This window comes from Monodelphis domestica, chromosome 4 (genome assembly GCF_027887165.1).
Source record: "Monodelphis domestica isolate mMonDom1 chromosome 4, mMonDom1.pri, whole genome shotgun sequence".
Classification (NCBI taxonomy): domain Eukaryota; kingdom Metazoa; phylum Chordata; class Mammalia; order Didelphimorphia; family Didelphidae; genus Monodelphis; species Monodelphis domestica.
The window spans coordinates 22,202,706-22,223,409 of record NC_077230.1 but is presented as its reverse complement, the minus strand read 5'-3'; the positions used below and the strand labels follow the sequence as shown (position 1 = coordinate 22,223,409).

Here is a 20,704-nt window from a genome sequence, read left to right as displayed (position 1 = left end):
TCTCTTGACTAGTTCTATTTCTCATCTTTCTAACCAAATCCTTGGACTATCTGAAGCACTGTGCTCTATTCTAGGTGGTCCATTTTAAGAAGCTTAAAAACCCCCCACAAAAACAAGAAGCTCAAGAAATACAGGGTAATGAGTCTTGAGTCTATAGCACAGGATCTATATCATGCCATATGGGGATCAACTGAAAGCTCTGGAAGTGTTTGGCCTGAAGAAGAGAAGAACAGTATGGGGTTGAAGGTAGTATACAATAGTGGTCTCAATTATCTGAAGTATGTAGAAGAGACATTAAAATTGTATATGTCCAACAGGGCATATACACGGGTAAGGGGAAGTTGAAAAGAAATTTGATTTCAAGGAAAATGTTCTAACATTTAAAGCACTTCAAAAGTAAAAGGGCTTCCACAGGACAGAGGAATATCTCCCCTTCCATGGAGATATTCAAGCAGAGACTGGATGAAGACATGGTAGGTTTATGTATGGATTTGCTATATGGCTACTGACATGCTTTTGAACTCATTGATCTTTTTCCTACCTTGACAATCTAATTCTAGCCCTCTAACTTCATCTTCACTAGCTCAAAAACAAAGGTACATACTGTGTCATTCCCAGCTAACAGAGTATATACCTTTTTTTTTAGGTATTACTGAAGTTCTACTTCAAATTAGTATAATTTAACATATTCCCAAAGCATTTTAATTTTTTATCTGCTGCTGTTCAAGCATGGTTCTAATGTTTTAGTTTGAAATTAGCAAACCCCCCTTTTCCTTCTTTCTTTTCTTAAAAAACAAACAAACAACATATAAATTATTAAACATAGAATAAGATCTGGGTCTAGACATGTGGTTTCAATGAAATAGGAAATTTCTGAATAAGGAAACTCTTATTAATGTAGAGCAGTAAGTTATAAAGAGTTACTTAGAAAAACAAGGATGTTAAATGCCTTGCCTAAGGTCACAGAATCAATAATATCAGAGGTAATACTTGAACCAAATCTTCCTGCCTCTGATGCCAGTTTTCTATTAAGTTACTATACCAGCAGTTTCCAAACATTATGTTCTTAGGGCACCTATGCTGTTAAAAATGATTAAGAGATTCTAAAGACTTTTTGTTTATATGTAATGGTTATATGTTATGACTATAACATATAATGATAGGTTATATGTAATGATATTTATGTTAGAAATAAAAATTGGCAAAATCCTAAGATATTTATTAATCCACTAATAATAAACTCATTACATGTTAAAAAATATAATTTTTTGAAAAAACTTCAAAACAAAAAAATTGTGAGAAGAATGACATTGTTCTATATATCTTTGCTAATCTGTTTCTACATTTCTAATGTCTGGCTTAATAGAAGAGTGATGGTTCTCAAATTTGCTTCTTTTTCAGTCTTCCACGATATGTTGCTTTGGATGAAGCATAAGAACCAAATTCTGACTGTACACATATGTGCAGCTAGAAAATGGGAGGGGTATTCAGCTGCTATTATTTATCCTTCATTTCCTTTTTCTTAAACCCTTACCTTCCATCTTAGAATCAATACTGTGTATTGGTTCCAAGGCAGAAGAGCAGTAAGGGCTAGGCAATGAGGGTTAAGTGACTTGCCTAGGGTCATACAGCTAGGAAGTGTCTACATCCAGATTTGAACCCAGGACCTCCCATCTCTGGGTCTGGCTCTCAATCCACTGAGCCCCCCAGGCCCCCCCCCCCCCTTCATTTTCAAAGAGGACCAGTGTCTTAGTATTATTAAGATTTGACTCCAAGGACTCTTGAAAAGGTTTTGAGAAGTTCCGGGCATTCACAGATCATATTTTGGGAAACATCGTATTATACCATGATATGTCTATTATTATTAAATACAAAGTATTTAATATTATGAAAATCTAAGATGTCACTCCAAAGACAGGAATGCATCAAGAAACTACAGTATCAGAGGTTCTGTATTTTCTCTAGTTACCTGTTATGTTTTTCCATGCTTTTCCTTAGATTCCTTGGTGAAAATAAAAGATGAGGTTGCCTACTATTCATATACAATCTTGTAAGATAGTGACTTAATAGAATTAAGACACTATCCAAAACTACTATTACTATTCCCAAAGAAATTGCTTAAAGAAAGAAAGCACCTACAAATTAGATTACATGGGTCATAAGCAAAGAGTGGCCTGGCTACTGAGGATTCAGCAGCTTCCTTTTTCAGGCTCCACTGAGGCCACAGTTGAACCCGGGTCCACCCACTCCAGGCCTGGTACTCCATCCACTGTGCCCCCTGCCTGCCCCCTCATTAATTCCATTCCTGCGACTTCTCTAATGATATACTAGCTAACTTTCCCCCTTTTCTGAAGTTGGCTCTTAGTGGACCAGTTCAACTCTATGCTGTTTTCTTCTCTTGAGTCTTTCTTCCAAGGACTGATTATTGATATTACTGATCCTGTCCTGTCCAATCTCAGCCTTGGATGACTCTCACCATCTGCTATCTTCATTCCTACACACATGCTACTATTGAATGAAGCTGAAGAAAACCATGACTGGGTTTATAAAAACTTGATATATAACCTCAATTAGGCCCCCAGTATGGGTAGGCTATCCTTTTAAACCTTCTGCTAACCCACTCACCGCAACAGCTCTGCCAAACGTTTTCATTGCTCCTCAAACCTCCCTTGGTTCCAACTCCCCTTACCCTCTTCAACTGAAAATCTTGCTTCCTATTTTACTGGAAAACATTAAGGCCATCTGCCATTTCACATCATCCAGACACCATCATTCATGAAGAGATGACCTTTCCTCTTAACCAAGCCTCTCTTGCATGCATAACTTCTATCATTCCTTCCATCTTCTCTGGCAGATTGTCCCCTCCATGATTCCCCCTCTCAACTTATCTTCAATCAGTCTACTGGCTGCTTCTCTATTGCTCACAAACATGTCATTTCTGTCCCGTTCTCAAAAAATCCTTCCTTGATCCATCCATCCTTTATGATTATCATGCCACCACCTATTCTTTTTTTTGAGGTTAAATGCCTTTGAGGAAGATGTCTACAATGGGTATCTCCACTTCCTTTCCTTACTCTCTGACCTCTCTATAGGCTAGTTTCTTACCTCATCATTAAACTGAAACTGCTCTCTCTAAAGTGACCAGTGGTACAAGAATATTCATAGCTGCGCTCTTTGTGGCGGCCAAAAATTGGAAAATGAGGGGATGCCCTTCAGTTGGGGAATGGCTGAACACATTGTGGTATATGTTGGTGATGGAATACTATTGTGCTCAAAGGAATAATAAAGTGGAGGAATTCCATGTGAACTGGAATGACCTCCAGGAAGTGATGCAGAGTGAGAGGAGCAGAACCAGAACATTGTACACAGAGACAAGAGAACGTAATGGACTTCTCCAGTAATGGCTTTACAATGTCTCTGAACAATCTGCATCGATCTCCGAGAAAAAAAAAACAAACTACTGTCAATCAGAGGAAAACCGTGGGAGTAAAAACACCGAGGAAAAGCAACTGCTTGACTACAGAGGTTGAGGGGACATGATCGAGGAGAGACACTAAATGAGCACACTAATGCAAATACCAACAAGGAAATGGGTTCAGAGCAAGGACACATGGGATACCCAGACAAATCGCCCGTTGGCTAGGGAAGGGGTGGCGGGGGGAAGAAAATGATCGGTTTCCAATGAACAATGTATGAAAATGACCAAATAAAATAATGTTTAAAAAAAAGGAAAAAAATAAAGTGACCAGTGCTAGAACTACAGAATCGAATAGACTTTTCCCAGTCATGTATATACTATTTCACTTGGTGAAGTTCTTGTGGATTCAAGTATCATATCTAGGCTGATGATTTTCAAATCTATTTATCCAGCCCCATGCTTTCTGCTGACATTGTTTCACATCTGCAACAGTTTTTCAGTTACTTCAAATTGTATGGGCTACAGATTTCTTATGCTGAACATGTTTAAAACTGAACACATCATCTTCCTCCATCAAACTCTCACCTGTTCAGGATACCACCATCTTCCCAGGCCCAAAAGCTTGCAACCTACAAAGCACCCTCTACTCCTCATATCTAATCTGTTTTCCTCATGACATCTCTAGCATATGTCAACTTTTCTCCTCTGACAGTGCCACCATCACCTTAAGCTTGAACTATGGTCTCCTGGTTGGCTGGCTTGCCATAAGTCTCTCTTCGTTCTAATAACACCTCCATTCAGCTGTTGATTTTCCTATAGCATAGGTATGATCATGTCACTCTTCCCTGCTCCCACCATAACCCCCCAAAATACTAGTTGCTCCCTATCACTTCTCAAGAGTAAATTTTAAAATCCTCTGCTTAGCATTCAAAGTCATTCATAACCTGTTCTTCACTTCCAGAGTTCTTAAAATCCCCTCTCCCCTTAGTACTCTGTGTTCTAGTGACAAGACATTCCCTTTTTCTGACTCTGGGCATTTTTGATGACTATCCCTTTACAACTAAAATGCTTGCTCTCTCTCCTCATCTCTATCTCCAGACCATATTCAAATATCAGCTAAAATTCTACCTTCTACAGAAATCCCTTTCCTGATTCCTCTTAATTCTAGTGCCTTTCTCTGTTGATTATTTCCAACTTATCCTGTATATAACTTATTTGTTCAGTTATATTGATTTTGTTTCTCCTATCAGACAACAAGCTCCTTGGGAACAGGGGCTGTCTTTTACCTTTCTTTGTATTTCCAGCACTTAGCACAATTCCTTGCATATAGCAGCACGTAATGCTTATTAACTGACTGATGTTAATATGGGTAATGTCCTGCTTCTTGCTGGGACTGAATATTATATTCATGTAAAAATTCAAAGAAACTGTAGAAGACTCTCCAGGAAAGTGTGTATAACTTGAATAAAAAGAAATGAGCAAAATTTAAAAAGAAATCTATCTACAATGGTAACATAACTAAGCATTCAGATTACATAGAATTAGTTCAGTTATAGAGTAATTAGCAGAACAACACACATCAGTTTCTAATAAAGACTAAGTGGTTGAAAGTTTGTCATTTTAAATATTTGTAGCTCACTAAGGCTTGTAAGGATTTCTTTGCAATTGATACAAATATTTCTTCAGCCCTTTGTAGTATGCCTACAATCCTGTAGACCACAGACTCTGGGTAAGTCACTTCCCTTTTATCTGCTTCAGTTTTCTTAGCTGTAAAATGGAGGTAAAATAAAACCTACCTCCCAAGGTTGTTGTGAGGATCAAATAAGATGTTCGAAAAGGACTTTGGAGCCTTCAAATTGCCAAATAAAAGCTCTTTATTATTTGGCATTTGCTGTTTAACCTGAGATCATAGGATCTAGAGCTAAAAAGGACCTTAGAGATCCATCTAGTTCAACCACTTTAGATGAGGAAACTGTTAAAGCACATAGATACAACTTTTCCAAGGTCATAAACTGAAAGGGATCATGTTGACTAGTCCCTCATTTAAAGAGAAGTAAAGCAATGGGCACTTGCAGTAGCACATAGCCTGAAACAACAATAATCTTAAGTCTAAAGACTCAGCAATTTTAGACCCTGTCTGACAAGAAGCTGTCTGAAACTCCCTTCATAGAGCTCAATGTTCTATGTAAGTGTAAGAAAACAGTTCTTTGAGTTAACTCCTTAACTCAGGGTAAGGAAAGTAGGCAGGTTAAGGCATTGGTTGATGCCTAGATATACCAAAAAAGGAGATTCTTTGTAAACTGCACCTGTCAACGATAGTTCCCTTTTTGGACAGATGGTTGGGCATTTGATTTCTGACATTGCACCAAGTTCAGGTTGTTTATGTCTCAATAGACATACATACTACTCTGTCTATGAGATCTACCAGTAGAAAATTCTGAACTATGAGGCCACTTGTCAGCCTGAATTAAACTTCTGATGAAAGAAAAAATTCTGAACTGATGTATGGTTTTAGAATTTGCAATTTACTATCCTATAATTAGGCAATCCCATACAAAGTAACATCAATTTTTTTCTTTTAAAAAAGTTTTATATGATGCATTTAAGCTCCTAATGAAAGAAGACCAAATTTCAGAGAAAAATTAGATTCCATGTGTAGAATACATTTTTAAACCTTTAGCATACTTACTTGTTGTTGGGGTGGCACCTGGGGCTGTAGCTGTGATATTAAAGAGTCCATCATATCACCTCCTATTGGAGAAGGGGGATTATCATCTTCATTTACAGATCGTCTTCGAGCATCTTGATTGCTATCAACAAACATGTTCAGGAATGTCTGTGAATAAATATAAATACACAACTTTTAAAATATCTAAAAATCAAGCAACAGAGATTTGTTTGGATTATCTAGCCCCCAAACAGAAGCATTCTTTACATCACATCTACAACCTGCAACAAACTCCCTCAGAACTGATGATGGAAAAGTCAGAATTTAAAGAACAAGCATTAAACAATCACCCAAAGTCATATCATTAACATCAAAGAGAAGGAAATTCAGATTATAAAGCTTTTAAGTACATGCTAGTACAATTAGAAAACTGTTTTCATGTTATCTTTTTTTGCTAAGAAATAAAAAAAGTTGTTTTGGCAGTGTAAATATTTACTATTCTGAGTCTTTAAAAACTCCTAGACCTGGCCAACAAACATATCCCAGGTTTGCCACTAACTAGGCTAGTTGTCCTTGGGCAGTTCACTTAACTGAGATCTAAGTATACCCTAGAACACACTTAACTGAGATCTAGTACACCTTATCTAGGTCCAAGTTTCCTCTGTAAAATGGTTAGACTAGATGACAATATATGAACCTATAAAAAATTTAAATAGATTCTTTCTCATTTTGTAAAAGTGAGAGTACACAACAGAGGGTTATTGGAACAACAATGTTAAGTAATGATTTTTTCCTTTGCTTTCTGTCATTGTTGGCCTGACTAGAACTGGAAGATGGGAAAGTTTACATACTAACTTCCAAAACTTGTAACATCCTTTCGGATGACTCATGAAGGATTAGAATTCAAATAGTACAAGAATGAGTTTTGATAACTCTTCCAGTAGAAGGCAAGTTTCTGTGATGGTAAGAACTATTTCTTTTATGTCTTTGTAGCACCAGTAACTAACACACAGTGATAGTGATCGGCCTCGACTCGCAACTTCAAAGGTATCCAAAGCTCCCAAATGAGGGAACCCCTTCTACCAAAATGCAGGGTGGATCCTTCTCTGTAATTTACAATCTTAGTCATCTAAAAGTTAAGTGAGCTGTCCAATCACAAAGCTAGAAGGTGTTACAGAGACAACTGATCTAGATCCTCTTCCTGGTTCCAAAGCTAGCCTCCTTTATCCACTAGGCAATGCTACATCGAGAACTACTGCAACTAGTGAGCACGTATTAAAGGCCTGCTGAACTGAATTAACCTATATATAAAGCCACCTATATAAAATAAACAAACACCTTCCTGGTACAAATTACTAGGAAGTTAAGTTGAATGATTTCTAAGGTACTCTAATGAAAGGCACCATTCTTTTCAATGCTATTCCCTAAACAGATGGAAAACAAATTAAGGATATACCATTTTTTGACACCTCTTTTTAACAATAAAAAGCATTTCTAAAAGACAAGTTAAAGGACTACCAGAACAAGTAAACAGATCCAAATAACCTTAACAAAGTTTCCAGTATTTTTAGCAAGTTTGTTCTTAGAATGGTTAGATGAATGATGTGGATGAATGATTTTTAATAGGCTTAAAAAAATTCAATAAACTAATTTCCCCTGCAAAGGAATGTTTAAGAGCAGATTTTAATAAATTCAGAATGGGTGAATGACTTGAATATAAAGAAGGAAACTATAAGTAAATTAGGTGAACACAGAATAGTATACTTGTCAGATCTTTGGGAAAAGAAAGATTTTGAGACCAAGAAAGAATAAGAAAAAATAACAAAATGTAAAATTAATCATTTTGATTGCATTAAATTAAAAAGGTTTTGTACAAATAAAACCAATGCAACCAAAATGAGAAGGGAAGCAAAAAATTGGGAAAAAATCTTCAAAACAAAAAACTCTGACAAAGGTCTAATTACTCAAATTTATAAAGAGCTAAATCAATTGTACAAAAAAATCAAGTCATTCCCCAATTGATAAATGGGCAAGGGACATGAATAGGCAATTTTCAGATAAAGAAATCAAAACTATTAATAAGCACATGAAAAAGTGTTCTAAATCTCTTATAATTAGAAAAATGCAAATCAAAACAACTCTGAGGTATCACCACACACCTAGCAGATTGACTAACATGACAGCAAAGGAAAGTATTGAATGTTGGAGAGGATGTGGCAAAATTGGGACATTAATGCATTGCTGGTGGAGTTGTAAATTGATCCAACCATTCTGGAGGGCAATTTGGAACTATGCCCAAAGGGTACTAAAAGACTGTCTGCCCTTTGATTCAGCCATAGCACTGCTGGGTGTGTACCCCAAAGAGATAATAAGGAAAAAGTCATGTACAAAAATATTTATAGCTGCACTCTTTGTGGTGGCCAAAAATTGGGAAATGAGGGGATGCTCTTCAATTGGAGAATGGCTGAACAAATTATATTGTCTGTTGGTGATGGAATACTATTGTGCTCAAAGGAATAATGAACTGGAGGAATTCCATGGGGACTGGAACAACCTCCAGGAAGTGATGCAGAGTGAAAGGAGAAGAACCAGGAGAACATTGTACACAGAGACTGATACACTGTGGTACAACCGAACATAATGGACTTCTCTACTAGTAGCAATGAAATGATCCAGGACAATTCTGAGGGACTTATGAGAAAGAATGCTATCCACATTCAGAGGAAGAACTATGGGAATAGAAACATAGAAGAAAAACAACTGCTTGATCACATGGGTTGATGGGGATAGGATTGGGGATGTAGACTCTAAATGATCACCCTAGTGCAATTATCAACAATATGTAAATAGGTCTTGATCAATAATGACACATGTAAAACCCAGTGGAATTTACAATGGCTAAGGGGAGGAGGGGGGGAAGAACATGAATCATGTAACCACGGATAAATAGTCTAAAAGAATTAATTAAATAAAAATTTCAATTAAAAATAAAAGCAGATCTTAAGTCTCTTCACACACCTAATATATTGTAATATTTAAGATTATTACCTTTAGTCCAGGTGCTGGATAAAAACCTTCAACTATCTTACTATTGTCAAAAAGACTGTAGGCTCCATCACGTATTGCCACAACACCCCTACTCCGGCAGTATATATCAATACAATACATGTTCCTAAAAGCCAGCCTGATGTGAGTGGATGACTGAGGCAAAATTGAGAAGCACTGGTAGGCAGTATTAGTCCGTTGTGTCAGGCCTAACATTGGCACAGTTGGGAGCTTATTGATGGCATTTAATGGAGCTTGAGTATCAAAAAGTACCTATAAAAAAACACACACCCACATTGAGAAAAGCTAAATGATCATCAATATATATATTGGGCATTCACTACTTTTGTCGTTAATCCTAAGAATATGAAAGCACTGTTTCTACAGCCCTTCAGTGTTAACCATCAAAATTCCCCTTTTAACAGAATCTAAACAGAGAAGAGCATAAGATAAGGTTGATGCTGTTTTAAAGTAAAAAGTTCTTAAACAGAATTCAAGTGCCAAATATGTTCCTCCAATTATGTCTTCTAAAGAAAATGAATTTAAATAATTCAATTTATCAACAATTTTGCATACAATCCCAACTTTAGTTTAATCCCCAAAAGCTATACTAGTTACCTGTAATAACTGGACCACATTTGGGGTTTTGTTGAACATCTCCTGGAGCTGATGGAGGATAGTATTATGACAGTTACTGCAACCTGAGTTTGGACCAACAGTTCCCAATGAAATATTAAATTTCTGATGTGAAGAGTTCCACTGAATGCTAATCTAAATAAGAGATAAAAATTTCAGAATCTAAGAAGTGTTGATTTAGATTAAGCAAAAGAAAAGCTACAGTGAAGACAAGGCAAAATGTAGAAAACCTAAGATCTAGATGCAGGAGTTATCATTTTCTTATGCCAATTAAGTTCTCAGGAAAAAACTAAGAAGGAAGACCCTAAGGAGAGTTCAAGTTCTTCCCTTTGTAAAGTCAAGATGGGTGATGAAGCATTAACAAATTAACTTTTGGGACAACCAAATTTTTCTAAGGAAGAATTACTACAGAGATCAGAAAGTACCAAGGATAAATTTTCTGACAAATGTAATACCTAAAACATTATCTGAGCTTCATCAGTTTCCTTTCTGAACTAAAATAATCTTATCAGTCTTATCCTAAAGCACTAGAGGGAATTTTTTTAGTCTGCATAAGACATGCCCATCCTAATATTAGATTTCCTCGAGTATCTTAAAACCTATCTTTTTACATTAGAAAGAACATCATAAAGTGGGAACACTGAATTTTTATATAAAAATTTCTATCCTTAAGTTTATATATGGAAAAAAGATTAAGTGATAAAAGAGTGCTCTCTTAGTTAACACGATAGCAACATTTTCATCAACTGTGCAAGATTTCATTGAATCTGCTTAGGGTCAGAACTTTAAAAACAAAACAAACCCAACCGTCTCTGAAATTTATAAGCTATTTATAACCATAAAGTACTCAAATCTTCTTTATAATAGTCACTTTAGAACTATTTAAGTCTTTTCTACATCCTGAATTAAGGTTACTGAATTGATCTGTTTGTATAAAACTGAAAACTGCATTAAGTCAAAAAGCAAGCAGAAAGTCCCATAAATTATAGCTATACACCAGAAATAGTGTGTATATAGTTAACAACATAAAATTATTCCCTCTGCCTAGTGTATTTAATTTTGTCCCAGTGGAAAGCAGACTTAAAAAACAATGTAGTACAGAAGAATGCTAGACTTGGGGATCAGGATAGATGTGGATTCAAATCCTGTCTCCTAAATTTAATAGTTGTGTGATCTCAGCAAAGATATTCAGTGTCTCTAAGCTCCAGGTACTTTATTTGCAAAATACAGAGATAATTATTGTACTTACCTCCCAAAGTTGTCATGAGGATCAAAGAAGATGGGCTTTTTTTCTGTGTTTTGTAAACTGTAAAGTCCCGTATAGTCACTGGCTATTATTATTATTACTAATTGCTGAGAGATCCATACAAACTTCTTAAGGAAACATAAAGAAATCTTGCCCAACATGATTCAATCATGTACTTTACTGATGACATATTTTAAATTAAAAAGCTAAGGAAAAACGCATTTTTGCCATTGCTTAGGCAAAGAAAGTATTTCAAATATAGTATCTTACACTTATTTTATTTTGTTAAATGAATGTTTATATCCTTTATAAGTAAATGATCCTTCAAATTATAAAAGGCTAGAGATGGAAGAAATATCAAAGGCCATGTAGTTCAACCCCTTCATTTTACAGAAGAGGAAATTAAATTCCAAGGAGGTGAAGTTACTTGCCCACAGTCACAAAGGTATCTTTCTTATATTTGTAAATCTCTGACTGTAAGAAAGAAATTTCAGATTTTCTAACTTCTGAACTATTTTTAAAAACCCACAGCTATAAGAAAAAGGACTTAATCACTCACTGAGCTTCCCTTGGTGGTTCCGTAGCACAAGATAAGTTTGCGATAATTATAGACACGAACTTCTGAGAAAATATTTAGATGTGCCGGTATGTCTAGTGAAGAGATAAAAAAAGAGAAAAGGAAATAAGACAGACATACACAAAAATAAAAATAAACTAAAAAGAATTGGAAAGAAGAAACATATTTACCTGGTAGAGAACGTGCAAATTCTAACACACATTCATATAACCGTGCAATACTATTCCAGTCATTAAGGAACATCTCAACAACTTTTCGACCACCAACGGGTTCAGACAATAAATTTTCATATGTCAAGTAAACATGCCTTGTTGGTCCTGAGTTATTAAGAGTAAAAAAACTATTGATAATCAGCAATTGAAAGTTGATAAATTTTTATTAAAACTCATATAAATCATTTGAAATACCTCACCTTGTTCTCTGGTAGAAGTGCTACTAAGTGGACAATTTGCAAACACTAATTCTGCCACCCATGTACGGTTGTTTCTACCTTGTAATCGGAAAGTGCAATCGAGGAGAGCGCGATCTAGAGCCTTCTGGGTTTCTTCACTTGTGCCTTTGCATGGGGGTATTCTGATGATGAAAAAAATAACAAAGTATACATATACATCACATTCACACAAAAACAAAACGTGTACATTCTAATAGATAAAAAGAAGTTTCAGTTGTAACAGCATTAAAACTAACTTGTTGCCAAAAAAAAAAGGTCCCAATGCACAGTAGCATCACTTAACCATTCAGCATTAGTAAAATTCTTGATTATGACCAGACATTTTGCAAAGAGACAGTAGTCCTGGTCAGTACTCTAATATAGTATAAAAGTCCTATTCCCATGGAAATTGAGACCAATCAAGAAATATTTTCCAATTAGCTCATCTGAAAAAAAGATTAGAATAATAAATTGGGTAACTAAACTCTAAAATTGTCTATAAAAACAAGTTTTGATTACATAGTGTCATTAAATTTGGAGCCCAGGGAGGCTTGGTCAAATGGAAAGGAATAATGGAATTAGAAGACATATAGCCTGGCTTTGTTCATCTGCTGCTGATGGGATAACTCCCTTCACCTGAGTCTCAGTTTCCACATATGAAAAATAAGGGGCAGAGCTGAACAGGAGAATAACTAGATTAAGAGTTCTAATGATAATTCTGCAAACTTTTTCATTTTTCTGTATTTTTATCTATTTAAATATTTTGTAATTCTATATATTATTTTATGCATTTAAAAACATTATTCTGAGGAGTCCATAAGCTTCATCAAACTGTCAAAGGGGTCCATGACACAAAAAAGCTAAAAACTCCTACGTCAGTTAATTTTTAAGGTCCCTTTTGGGGTCTACGTTTCTTACTACAACATTTATACATGGATTCTGTTAGCCTGGTGTCTTGAACCCTCTTCTCTTGGAATCTCTTTCCTTTGAGGTTTTCCTAACCTTGTTCTCTCTTCTGATCTGGATGATCACTCCTTTTCATTCTCCTTCAATGGATCTTCATCCAGATCAAGCCCACTAAACATGAGGGTCCTCAAAGACTAATTCGTAGGCCCTTTTCTCTTCTCTTTCTAGACTATCTTGCTTGGTTCATCTGTTCCTATGAGTTTAATTATCATCTCTATGTAGAAGCTTCCCAGATCTGTTCATTGATCCTAATCTATCTTCTGAGCTATATATAGCCTTGCAGCACCAACTGCCCTTCTCAAAATATCTGATAAGACATTTCAAATTCAATATATCTGAAATAGAATTCACTATTTTTGCCTCAAATTTTCCATTTTCCCATTATTTGTCTAGGGCACTATCATCCTTTTAGTTACCCAGGCATGAATGACACTGAGATGGCCTCAGTGTCATCCTCTCTTGTGCTCACTCCCATATATCTAACCAATTGCTAAATCTTGTTTCTACCTTCATAAGGTAGCTCATCTTTTTTTCGCCATTCACACTTTTCCCTCACTGCCAATTTTATTTTCTTTTTCCTCAGCCTTTAATTTTTTTCAGTTAATAAATCTATTTTCTCTCCCTCTCATTCTCCTCATTGGAAAAAAAAATCAATGCTACCCCCCAATATTTGTAACACATAATGCATAGTCAAACAAAAACATGTCCAAATCAGCACATCCAAAAGAAATACATTAAAATATGCATCCTGAATCCATCACTTCTGTGTCAGGAAGTATATAACATGTTTCATAATGTGTCCTCTGGAACTGATTGGCCACTGGGTTGATTAGAGTTCTTCAGTCTTTCAAAGTTGTGTCTCTACAGTATTGTTATGGTATAAACTGTTCTCTTGGTTCTGCCCATTTCACAACATTATTTCATAAGTCTTTCCAAATTTACTGAACAATACATTAGCTAAATCTGTAAAAAACCATTTCTTTTAGAAATTAAGCCAATAGCAATAATTTTGAAGGCTTAATCCCAGTTTGTTACTAGCTACTAAATATAGAATTGAAAATTATGCACAAATCATATTAAGATAATTGCTTCCATGTATTCTCTACTTCTAATTTCTTTTCTATTAGGAAGTTGCATGTAAAATATGAATATTTCTAACAGTGCTTTTTTTGAGAACAAATTTTTAAACAAAATTCTGGAAAATAAAGTGTCGTATAAATATTACCTAAATCTGGGTTATTATAAGGAACTAGAACTTAATGATTTGAGGTCATTAAGTGGAGGCCAGATAAGGATACTATAGAGAGGGTTCTTGGTCAGGTTTTTGGACTAGATAGCTTTTGATGTCTATATCTATATCTATATCTATATCTATATCTATATCTATATCTATCTATCTCTGACATATTGTGATCCTGAGATTTTTACAAAGGACTACAAAGTGAAATTTACATTATCTTTGCCTCGGGAGGCAGAGTTAAGATGGCGGCTTAGACAGAGCAAAAGTCCAGACCTCTGAAAATGCTTCCACACCAATCAAAAACACAGTGCTTTGAGGGGACAGAAAACCAAATCTAACAAACAACAGGACAGAGCTAGGGAACCATCCTGCTGGATCCAACTTAAAAGATACACCCCCCCCCCCCCAAAAGGTACTCCTGAATTCTTGAACACTCAGTTTCAAAGGAAAGGAAGAAAGAAGGTTCCAGGACCCCTCTCCCACCTGCAGTGCTGAGCCTCCAGCAGTGGCTGAAATCTTTGGGTGGGTGAGGGCGCTAGTCTGGAGAGAGTGCCTTGCTGGCACAGCTGTGCTAGGCTCAGGGTACTGAACAGGCGGCAGGGAGGCACCTGGAGTTGAAGTACAGAGAGGGCAGCCTAGTTGCAGCACTCCATCTTGCCCCCTCACACCCAGCTCTGCAGATCAGCTTGGCCCTGGCCTAATCTTATCAATAGAGCAGATATAAAAGCCTTCAGAGGGCAGGGAAGCTCAAGCTCCAACAGCCCTCCCCCATAGATTGCTCTAAGAGCCTTGATGACTAAGTTCCAAGGGTGAAGGCTGCAACCACTACAGGCTACATACAACCTTGAAACTAGGGTGGGAAGCCCAGCTCCTTTTCAGCTTCTGCTGCCAGCTCGGGAAGATCTGACTCAGGGCTCATTAATACCATCAGCCTAACCTGATCAAATCAGCAGAGCAGAGAAGAAGCCTCATCAGGACAGAATAGGCCAAACCCACAGATACAGCAAATAATCAGAGGAGCAAGATTACAGGTAATTACAAGGGGGAAAGAAGGAAAAAAAATATGAGCAAAAAACAGAAAAAGAAAAAAGAAATTACAATCAATAGCTTCTATCTAGGTAATGAACAAAGAGCAAATGGAACAAAGGAGGACCAAGGAACACCAAGCAAAAACAGAAACTCCAGCAAATTGGACACAGGGTTTGGAAGAACTCAAAAGCAAAATACATTTTCTTTGCTCTACACTTTCTCCTCCTGACTTTACCACTCCTTATGTTGGTGATGAATGTCTTTTGGTATAAACTTTTGACTCTTCCCCTCCCTCTTCCTTTCATAACATAAAAAGTTATCAAGTCTATAGCTATCACCCTAGGTTAGGCTCTCATTTCTATGCATCTGAACTATTCAATGCAATAATCCCTGACAGTTCCTCCAATTTCCCCTACACAATTCCTCATACATTTTCAGAATGCAAAAACCTTAAGATGGCTGGTATCACCATTGCTATTTAACACAGTGCTAGAAATGCTAGCTATTATCATTATTAAAGAGAAACTGGAAGAAAAAAACATGAACAAAGAAGAAGTAAAATTATCACTTTTTGGAAGACATGATGATGTACTTGGAGAACCCAGAGAGAAAATTAAAATAGTAACCGAAATAATGACAACAAAGTTGCAGAATATAGAATAAGCAAATATTCCTATATATAACAACCAAAATCCAGGAAGAAGAGATCAAAAGATAAATTCCATTTAAAATAACAGAAACTACAAAATGTTTGGGAATATTTATACTGAGATACAACCAGAGACTATATTACTCTAACTATAAAACACTCTTTACAGAAATGAAGACAGACCTAAAAAAAAAAGAAATATCAATTACTCATGGATAAGATGAACCAATGTAATAAAAGATGACAATTCCACCTAAATTAATTTAGTCAATGCTATTTCAAATTCCCAAATGAATATTTTAAAGATCTAGAAAAAAACAACTAGATTCATATAAAAAAACAAAAGGTCTAGAATCTCAAGGAGAATAATGAAGAAAGCATACAGGGATTCCAACTGTAATATAAAAAGAAGCAGACATATCAAACACAATAGCAGTATTTGATAAACTCAAAGATTGGAGTTAATAGGGGAAGTATTCAATATCTGACAAAAACTTCTGGGCAAAACGGACAGTTGCCTGCAGAAACTAGACCAACAAAACTAGAGCAGCTAGGAGCTCAGTGAATAGAGAACCAGGCCTAGAGACAGGAGGTACTGGGTTGAAATCTGGCCTCAGATACTTTTTAGTTCAGTGACCCTAAGCAAGTCACTTAACCCCAATTGCCTAGTCTTTCCCACTCTTCTGCCTTGGAACCAATACTTAGTATCAACTCTAAGACAGAAGGTAAAGGATTAAAAAAACAACCCACATACCAAGGGATGAATCCAACCTATCAGCAAATGAAAGCAACTTTGAGGTTCCATCTCATCTATCAGACTGGCAAGTGTGAGAAAAGAAGAAAATTACAAACACTGGAAGAATTGCAGGAAAATAACTCTACTAGTAACTCACTCACTGGTGGAACTTTGAACTGGTTCCAGTCATTATGGAAAGCCATTTGCAACTATGTCTAGAAAGTTACCAAACTGAGTATACCCTTTGATCCAGATATACCACTATTAGGCCACGACTCAAAAGAGTTCAAAGAAAGAAGAAAAGAACCTATATGTATAAAATATTTCTAGCAGCTCTTTTTAAGGTAACCAAAAAGTATCAGGAACCCTCCTATTGGAGAAAGACTAAAGAAATTGTGGTATACAAGTGTAATTGAATGTTATTCTGTCATAAGAAAAAATAAAATGGATTGCTCCAGAGGGAACTTAGATGAGTTCAATAAACTGATGCAGAGGGAAGTAGAAAAACTTAAACAATGATACCTTTTAGAGAAAAACAACTTTGAAAGACTTTAGAAATATGATTAACACAATGCTACACTGAATCTAAGAGTGAAGATGAAACACTCTATTCACTTTTTGAGAGAGAAAATGAAAAAAAAAAAATAGAGACATGTTTTAGGGAATTTGTTTTGCTTTACTATATATGTACTTAGGGCTTTCTTTTTCTTTTTAATTACTTGTTCAATGTAGGTGGTAGTAGGTGGGTCAGACTAGTTTTGTGAAATGCTTACTGATTTAAAAAATTAAAAAAAAAAACAACAACCTCTGAAGGCTCCCTCTTGCCTACCAAGTAGAGATCAAACTACTCAGTCCCAATTCATACCATGAAACATTTCCAGATGATCCATAACCTGGCCAGTTATTCTCTATATACATAAAGCCCTTTCCAGCTTCTATTCTTTAACGACTGTTTTTTTTTAATTTAAATTTAATTTAAAATTTTTTTCCATGGTTACATGATTCATGTTCTCTCCTTCCCCTTTTCTCTCCCCACTCCTATAATTGACAAGCAATGCCACTGGGCTATACATGTATTATCACTCAAAACATATTTCCATATTATTCATTTTTATAATAGAGTAATCTTTAAAAACCCCAATCATTAACCCATATAAGTAGGTGATAAATCATATGTTTTTCTTCTACATTTCTACTCCCAGGGTTCTTTCTCTAGCTGTGGATAGCATTTTCAGAACTGTCCTGGATCTTTGCTATTAGTAGCAAAGTCAATTACATTTGATCATCCCACAATGTTTCAGTTACTGTGTATAATGTTCTCCAGATTCTGCTTATGCCATTCTGCATCAGTTCATGTAGGTCTTTCAATTCTTAAAAGAAATTACCAGATCATCCATCATTCCTTAGAGCACAATAGTATTCCATCACCATCATATACCATAATTTGTTCAGCCATTCCCCAATCAAGGAACATTCACTCATTTTCTAATTTTTTGCTACCACAGAAAGCACAGGTATAAATATTTTTGTACAAATAGATTCTTTTCCATGTTTGTTTTTTTATCTCTTTGGGATACAAACCTAGTAGTAGTTTTGCTGGATCAAAGGGCTTGCATTCTTTTAAAGCCTTTTGGGCAGAATTCTAAATTGCCTTCCAGAATGGTTGGATCAATTCACAACTCCACCAGCAATGCATTAGTATCCCAATTTTGTCACACCCCCTCTAAACATTTATTATTTTCTTTTACTGTCATGGTGGTCAATCTGCTAGATATGAGGTGGTACCACAGGGTTGTCTTGATTTGCATTTCTCTAATCAGGAGGGATTTAGAATATCTTTTCATATGATTATTGATAGTTTTTATTTCTTCATCTGAAAACTGCCTATTCATATCCCTTGACCATTTGTCAATTGAGGTGTGATTTGATTTCTTATAAATTTGATTTCTTTTGTAACGACTGCTTTTTGACATGCACTTTTTTCCCTCTTCTCAATCTCCTCAAAATTTCCTACCTGCTAATAACCACCTAATTAAAAAAGTCAGGAAGTCTTCAATAACTTGCCACCTGCCACTCTCTATAAACCACTTGTGCTCACAGTCTTACGCCTGGCAGGGACCTCAGAAGTTACTAACTTCAAACTTTACAAATCTGAAAGCTGCAGCAAAGCATTACAAAAGAGTCTACACTTGGATATTCTGGGAAGATCAGATGGGAATTTGGGAGGTGGAGATGGGGCAAGAGATTGTAAAAAAAAAGCCAAGTCTCCTTACCCTAATCTTTCTTTCTCAAGCATATTTACTGTAAAGTTTTCTTGGGGGTGACAGGAGAAGAAGCATGCAGGTTCAAAAATGTAAACTCATAATCTCTAGCAATGATCATATTAAATATCAAGTATCTGCCAACCTTTGTGCTAGGAGGTGAGAGCACAAAGACAAAAATCAAACAGTCTCTGCCCTTGAGGAGGTTACATTCAAACAGGGAAAACAATCTGTATATGTATTAAATAAATATAAAATAATCACAAAGTAATTTTTTGACAGGTACTATTAGCAGAGGGAAGTAAAGAAGGAAGAGGCAACCAGGAAAGACCTCACATAGAAGTAGCATCTGAGCTGAGCTCCAGAAAAATCCTATGGATTTTGAAGAGTTTGAGGGGAAGAAGACATACACTCCAAGCACAATGGATTGATGTAAAGTTGGGAGATAGTGGTTGTGTATGAAGAGCAACGCAAAGGCTAATCTAAGTGAACTGTAGAGGGCGTGGAAGGAGAGTTATGTGAAATAAAGCTGTAAAAATAGATTGAAGCCAGACAGTGAAAGGCTTTAAATGCCAAAATATATGAGATGAGACTATATCTGGTCCTATGGATGATAACATCGCTGAGAGTTTAGAGAGAAGGGGTTAACATACATGACCAAGCAACATAGGTAGGAGAACCAAGAGAAAGCACTGCTGTAAAACCCGGAGAGGAAAAGTATATAGGAGGAGAGGCTGATCAACAGTGCCACATATTACAGCACTCAAGAAAGATGAGGACTGAAATCATCAAATTTAGTCATTTATAAAAATACCAGTGACTCTGGAAAAAGCATTTTCAGGGGACTTTTGAGGTCAGAAATCAAATTACAATTAGCTAAGAAGTGAGAGTAAATAAAAGCAAAAAGTATAGATAGTTTTATTTTGGGGGAGAGAGGGACCTCTTCCATTAATGGTTGGATAAAAGGATTTAGGAACTCTTAATGCTAAGGTAAAGTAACAAGATAGATCATGTAACTATAAGATGACCAAGGAAGTGGGAAGCCAGCATAATCTAAGGCAGTGCATGCCCAAACTATACCCTCAAACTGTCTGTGAGCCCCCTGCATTACCCCAGACAGGGGAGGAAGTGCTCACACTGGGCTGCTGGGTGGAGGGGTGGCAATGTGAAAAATGTCCTCGGATACTGTGGAGAGGGGGAGGGGAGCAGTCCCCTCTACCGCCCGGAAGTACAGGTGCCATGGGTTCACCAACATGAATCTAAGGAAATGTCCAAATCTATGTTGTCCAGAGCATAAAACTTGATCCCACACTTTTCAAACTAGAGGATCAGCTTGGAAGCTACAGCAACACAAATAATGGGCATGAAGTCACTCTACAATTACATACAAAAAGAAGAAAAGCTCATAAAGAGTCTTATGGCAAATTATAATGAATTCTATAGCTTAGCACTGTGTAAATTCATATTGAAAAGGAACAACTTGAAAAATAATATAGGGACCAGGTAAGTGGCTCAGTAGATTGAAAGCCAGGTCTAGAGTCAGCAGGTCCTGGGTTTAAATCTAGTCTCAAATACTTCCTACTTATGTGACCCTGGGCAAGTCACTCTACCTCCAATGCCTAACCATTACCACTTTTCTGCCTTAAAAAAAAAAAGGAAAATAATACAGTACTGTATAATGAATATATTGAACAATTGGCCTTACTTCTTAATATACCAGGAGGGGATAAAAACTAGATATGTGATTTAATTGGTATAGGAAACTCCCCAGTGAGGGGACTTCCTCTACTGATGCTGGTCAGT

At 36.2% G+C, this 20,704-nt stretch overlaps 1 protein-coding gene across 1 annotated transcript in view; it reads right to left on the bottom strand.

Annotated features, from left to right (window-relative positions):
- Positions 1-20,704, bottom strand: part of MED14 (mediator complex subunit 14) — an 81,350-nt gene that overhangs the window by 18,799 nt on the left and 41,847 nt on the right. Inside the window, exons 17-22 of the mRNA XM_001366663.5 lie at positions 12,003-12,163; positions 11,761-11,907; positions 11,573-11,664; positions 9,750-9,902; positions 9,135-9,404; positions 6,108-6,254 (exon numbers count right to left, since the gene is read on the bottom strand). Coding sequence (XP_001366700.1) covers positions 6,108-6,254; positions 9,135-9,404; positions 9,750-9,902; positions 11,573-11,664; positions 11,761-11,907; positions 12,003-12,163 — 970 coding nt within the window. The remainder of the gene's footprint in view (positions 1-6,107; positions 6,255-9,134; positions 9,405-9,749; positions 9,903-11,572; positions 11,665-11,760; positions 11,908-12,002; positions 12,164-20,704) is intronic.